This window comes from Desmodus rotundus, chromosome X (assembly GCF_022682495.2).
Source record: "Desmodus rotundus isolate HL8 chromosome X, HLdesRot8A.1, whole genome shotgun sequence".
Taxonomy (NCBI): Eukaryota; Metazoa; Chordata; class Mammalia; order Chiroptera; family Phyllostomidae; genus Desmodus; species Desmodus rotundus.
Genome location: NC_071400.1, coordinates 60,282,306 through 60,288,391, shown reverse-complemented (window position 1 = coordinate 60,288,391; position 6,086 = coordinate 60,282,306). Strand labels below are relative to the sequence as shown.

General features: G+C 52.5%; 1 protein-coding gene across 2 annotated transcripts; it reads right to left on the bottom strand.

The window, feature by feature from the left end:
• Positions 1 to 339: 339 nt before the first annotated feature.
• TMEM187 (transmembrane protein 187) lies at positions 340 to 6,086 on the bottom strand. Of its 2 annotated transcripts, XM_053917599.2 has the most exons (3): positions 5,514 to 6,086; positions 1,889 to 2,037; positions 340 to 1,749 (listed from the first exon to the last, which is right to left on the bottom strand). In XM_053917599.2, exon 3 carries the CDS (start codon positions 1,490 to 1,492, stop codon positions 692 to 694), a length of 801 nt encoding a protein of 266 aa, XP_053773574.1. In that variant the 5' UTR covers positions 1,493 to 1,749; positions 1,889 to 2,037; positions 5,514 to 6,086; the 3' UTR covers positions 340 to 691. The 2 variants fall into 2 exon arrangements, with proteins under 2 accessions (XP_053773574.1, XP_053773573.1); XM_053917598.2 differs by lacking the exon at positions 1,889 to 2,037.

The following is a 6,086-nucleotide window of genomic DNA, read 5'->3' as shown; positions in this document are numbered from 1 at the left end:
CGTGGCTTCCACGTGACCTGCTGTTAGCTTGGCAGTTAAGATGTCATGGGGACTTAGTGCTCTGGCCTTCTGATTTCCTCATCAGTCTGCTGGGCGGGGATTTCACGTGACTCACTCTGCCTGAACCCTCACCTCTGGGAATACGCACTTGGTAACCTCACTGCCCTGCCTGGCGCGCTGGCCAGAAGCAACGCTACCCCTCTGTCACAAGCCCGCATTTGTGACCCGCATCCTGAGGTTACTGCAAACAACCCTCCCCAGCTGTGAGCATCGTGGGTTTCTTTTCCATGTCATTTTCCCCCAACGTTTTATTGTGAAAATTTTCAAACTACAAAAAAGTTATAAGAATAATACATTTATTCTTATGTAATGTAATAACATTTCTCCCCTAAATATTGAAGCCCATAACTTTGAAGGAAGGGACAGTCTTCTGTAATAATATCTTACACACCCAGGAAATTTTTTTAAAACACCCACTTATTGTCTTATTTATTTATGCATTCGTTGGATTCACTGGTTGGTTTTTGTATGTGCCCTGACTGGGGATTGAACACACAACCTTAGTGTAACAGGACGATGTTCTAACCAACTGACTTACTGGACCAGGGCACACCCAGGAAATTTAACACTGAGGACAACATGTCACCTATTTTGACATTGGGGGTCAGCAGCTGTAACGTCTTTCCACACTTTACTGCATCTTCCCCTCAGGAGGGGGTCTCTGGCAAGTGTTTAAATTTGTCAGAAATAAGAATGCGAAGTGGAACTGAAGCACATCACAGACTTTGGACCAGAAGTGGCCCGTGAGCCACTGGAAGAGATGCCACCGTGCCAGCTGATGGTCATACAGCTTGAGGACCACAAAGCCTAGGCAGGAGAGCACTCCCAGAACCAAGTATATTCCTGAGCGGTTGCTGCCGTAGCACCTGTGGACACGCAGGGCCTGACGCACGGCCGCAGCGATGTGCATACCCAGCGCAACCTCAAACCCACAGGGGTGCAGCAGGGCAAGGCCATAACTGAACAGCGACAGGCACTCGATGGCAAGGAGCAAGCAAGGCTCCCAGCCCCTCTCCAGGTAGAGGCACCAGGCCACCGGCCATGCAAAGATGGGCAAGGTGAACCACTGGTCCAGCACAGCAGTGGGGCGCGTCTGCAGCCCAATCCTCAGCCACTGCACGGGGCCGTAGACCAGGGCCATGACCGCAAACACATCCTTCAGGTAACAAACCCGCTGCACCTCATCGGGGCGCCCTATGGCACTGACATTTCTCCGGAGCCAGTATACTCCCAGGAGCACATAGGCCAAGTTAATGAGTGAGTTGAAGGGCATAGTCAGGAAGGCAGGGAAGCTGGTTACTGGGGCTTCCGCGTAGTGCTCGTGGCCCACTTGGACAGTGACACTTTCAAAAACACCCATGTAGACGGTGCCCACACAGAGGCAGCCAGCCACGGCCACATGGCAGAGAGCCTGCCTTGCCTGGGGCTTCATCTGGAACCCTAGTTGTGACCTGGGCCAGAGAGCTTAAAAGACTGGCAGACTTCGCAGTTATTTCAGAATTCAGATAAACAGTTTTTGCAAAATGCTCCTCAGCCTCCCAGCTGAGCCAGCAGGAAGAAGTCCTGTGATTTCCGGTGACTTGCGACGCAGATGCTGCGACCTTGCCCTGGAGTGGCGGTGGCAGGCCAGAGGAAGGCGGGGGTCTTGCTGATTGGCTGGCATGAGCAGAAGACCGTTCTGTCTTTTTCCTTTGTGGTTAGAAAAAGAGTGTGGTTAGAAAGAAAACCATCCAAAAAAGAGTCTCCATCTTGCCGGCTCTCAGCCTCAGGATCCATCAACAGTTTTCATCAGAAAAAAAAAGTGAAGTGATACCTACACGATGCTCACCTTCTTACACACGGACTCTAGAATCCTCTCTTGCCTAGGCATTTCATGCCTCTCCTGACATCTGTGCTGTTCTTCTCTCATCTGTGGACTAAAAATCCTGCTCCTGCCCTGGCTGGTGTGGCTCAGTGGATTGAGTGCCGGCCTGCAAACTGAAAGGTCGCTGGTTCGATTCCCAGTGAGGGTACATGCCTGAGTTGAGGGCCAGGTCCCCAGTTTGGGGGTGTGCAAGAGGCAACCAATGGATGTTTCTCTCCCTCTCTTTGTCCTTCCCTTCCCCTCTCTTGAAAAATGAGTAAATAAAAATCTTTTTAAAAAATCCTGTGCCTTGCCCTAGTTCCCTGAGAGCCACTGTATTTACAGACTCCAACCTTTCCTAGGTCTGTTCTTACAACTCAGAACGGGCTCTCCCACTTCAGTGGGGTTGTAAATGTGGAAGTTTCCAGGCTCGCCCGAAAACGCTTGTAACCAAATAGGCAGCTGAACAAGAGACCATTAGCTGTAGTCTGAGTTTGGGAATCCAAGGCAAGAGATGGGGTGGTGCTGGAGGAGGAGGGGGCGGGGGGTGAGGAGGGTTAACATCTGCCCTCTGCTTCTTGGGTGTGAGGCCAGGCAGCACAAGGAGCTCTCCAAGCCTGCTACCCGGGCTCGCCCCCCTGCCCTCCCCGGAAGTGCCATACTATCCCCAAATCACCCAAACTATTTAAAACAATGTAGACTTATCATTGACTGTCAACTGCTTTGAGGCCAGCTGTGGGGTGATTTGGCCTAGTAGCCTAGAAACGTATTAACAAAGAAAGAAGGGGTTCAGTGCTTTGAAAATGACTCAAAGCCAAGACAGCAGTCGTGCAGGCGTGCTCCCCCCCCCACCTACTGTGTGACCTTGGGCCTTAACCATTCTGGGCCTCAGTTTACATACCTATAGAATGGGGGTGCTACCAGTACCTCCTCCACAGAGTCCTTGTATAAATTAAAGGAATTCTTATGCATGTAGACCACTTAGCAACATTTCTTAAAGATTTATTTATCTTTACAGAGGGGGGAAGGGAGACAGAAAGAGGGAGAGAAACATCGATTGGTTGCCTCTGGCATGCACCCCAACCAGGGAGAGCCCAGGCATGTGCCCTGACCAGGAATTGAACCTGCAACCCTTCACTTTGTGGGACGACACTCAACCAGCTGAGCCTCGCCAGCCAGCAGTAGCGCCATTTATTTTTAGTGGCACAATCTCTATCTCCCCTCGTGCAGTTTAGGGCCTGAAAGGGCAGGACAGGGGCTGATTCTTTGCTCTCCCTTTGGTGTTCAGTGAAGACCCGCTCAATTTCTTCTTCTTTTTTTTCATTCATAAAGTATATTTATTTAATATTTTTTAATTTTTTAAAATTATTTTTGTCATATTTTTTCCATTTCCATGTATCCCCCCTACAGCCTCTTCCACCTCCATCCACCTCCGCCCCCTCAAGACCTGCTCGATTTCAATTTAATTTCATTCAAGCACCAAGCTGGCATCTTTGCTCTTTCTCTTTACTCTTTCATTAGTCCTGTTTGCCACTTCATTTCTTAGCAGGACCACGGGGGCCCACCTGCATTCTCTGGGGAGGACCTGCTGGGCATCATGCTGAGCTTTCTTGCTCTTGTCTGTTCTGCCTTAGGGGTCTGCTCTTAAGGAGGACCAGGAGGCCTAGCATTTCCACAAGTGAATGGAAGCCCTCACCCTGACTCTGCATCTGCCAGTTGACCACAAGCCTCCATCTCAGCATGTGGAACTGTCGGCACCTCCCACTCCCTCTTCTCTGGCTAAGGAGCTTCCAGGCCACCCCTGCCCTGGGGTTACCACTTCCAGGCTGGTGGCCACTAAGGTGGTTTTGACGTGGTTTGCACACAGCAGTTCCCAGGGCCTTCCTCAAATATCCCTGAATCGGATCACGTCAGCCCCTGCTCAATGCCCTTCAGCGGCTGGCTCTTCACTCCATGCAGGACCCCATCCCAACCTCTTGGCCAGACATCAAAGTGTCATCCCCATGTAGCCCTGACAGCTTCCCAGGCCCGGTCTATCCTCCACCTAGAAGAAGACTAGTCCTCGTTCCCTCCTGCACCTGGCCTGCTCACACCCCCAACTCGGCTGTCATTTCCTCTCAGGTGCTTCCCCACTGAGCTCCTGATTCTGGCTGGGCGGGGAGCTGAGGCCCGCCTGGTGTCCCTAAGCCCTTCCCTGCACCCATCTGGGGCCTGGCTTCCTGGTGTGAAGTGCCAGGCCTTCAGGGCCCCGTGTAGCGCAAGCTAGCCTGACTCCTCTTTGCTAGCAAGCATAGAGGAGAGCCAGGGACAGGAGTCAAACACTGTCAACTTGATAGAGGAGGTCCAGGAAGGACATGGCAAACGACTCTTTTCTCCCGCCAGCCCGACAGAATCCACTTGAGCCCTCCTGCAAGTTGAAAGTGACATGTAATTAAACCAATTTCCCAAGTTCACCAGGAAGACCACTACTGAGTGCTTTATGACCTAGCTCCTCTATACCCCTGAAGTGCCATGACCCTTGTTACAGGACACTCCAAGTTCTTCATAGATTCCACCAGCACCCGGCACACAAAGGCCGAAGGATCCATAGCATCAGCTCCCTGCTCTGAGGTCTTTCGGGGAAGTCCTGAAAAGCAGGACAATCTCCTGGCTAAGGGGCTAACCCACATTCCTTAGATTCTCTTGCTTCCTGGGGTGATATGCATTTAAGCAGGAGCCACTATCACCTGTCACAGTGATGGCTTCTTCGGCCTGTAACATTTGACAACTGCTTGGTGTGCCTGACTACCCTAATCACCCTTGCTGCCCTTCTGCAGATAAGGGGATGCCAGCCCAAGGGCTTCAATGTGGGACACCCCCAAATGAGGTCAATCTGAGCCACTTGAATGCCCAAGGAACCTGGAGCAACCACATGGATCCCTGAGTGTGGGCAAGGCCCCTGGGAATTAGCAGCTCAGCTTCCTTCTGTTACAGGGGAGGGACTCAGGGTCAGAGAGGGGGGGTGAATTGGGAAGGTCATTTAGGGCAGTTGGTAGCACTGCCACACAGGTGAGGCTTCTTGGGCCTTTCTCAAACAATTGTTTCCAAATGCAAAAGTAAAAGAGAATTACAACATAAATATGTCAAAAGACAGTTACTAAAATATTTTTGAAAATGTGAGATTATGGCAATATATGTGCTTCTTTACTCACAGGTTAAATTTCAGGATCTACAGGTAGGTTAGATAACTACAGTAATTTCAAAGCAGTTATTCTGCCTGCCAGTAGGTCTTGACATTTAGTTAATTTCAGGATATCTACAACAAAAGCTACACGATCTAAAATGATCTGTCATTTTCACGGGTGACAAAGTCACCTGGCTAATGCTGTGTGCTCTGCGGCCTACATTCATAATTGCGGGAAAAGCCAAATTTAGACTAGAGGCTGGTGAAAATAAAGACGAAATAAAGACTGAAAGAAATCATCCGTTGTCACTCTCAGCTCTCAGACACCGGTGCAGGGCTCCGGCATTACACCCTGTATCTGGCATTCAGCATGACGGTGCAGCGCCCAGGCGGCCTCTTGCAAGATTTGTAACGGACTTGGAACCCGGGGGCGACGTCAATACCCACCTCTCAAGGTTGTAGTGAGAACTCACAGTATTGGCGCGAAAAGGCCAGCGATCACCATCCGGGTATTTTGTCTCTCTCGCTTGGCTGGGGGAAATTCAAATCTCAAGAAGGGCGGACCCGAAAAGCGGTCTTGCGCCTGCGCGCGGGGCGGGGCGCGGGGCCCTGGGAAGCAGGCGGGAGGCGGGGCGGGGTGACGCGAGGTGACGCGAGGCGACTTAGAGCTCTCCCGCGCCCGCCCGCTCAACTCGAACGCCGCTTGCCCGGCTGCCAGCCCTGCGGCCTGCGGGGCTGGGGACGGCCCAGCGCGCTGCGGCGCCCTGGCGCGCAGCCCGACTCACTTAGTTGGAGCGCGGGAGGAGGCGGTGGCGGCCGCTGCTCTCGGGGGCGGAGCCGGCCGACCTGGGAGCCTGGGAGCCGGATGCGTCACCGCCCACTCTCGCCCCGCCTCCGGCTGTCCCCGCCGGGAGCTCGCCGGCTCCCCTGTGGACGCTGGGTGTACGGAGCGGGAAAACGTCCCCGTTCGAGGCGCGACTCGAGTGTCTCCTGTCAGCCACCCTCAGCAACCTATGCCCT

Bases quoted from the DNA above. Each gene is read 5' to 3' on its own strand.
- TMEM187 (XM_053917599.2), bottom strand. From the start codon at position 1,492: ATGAAGCCCCAGGCAAGGCAGGCTCTCTGCCATGTGGCCGTGGCTGGC.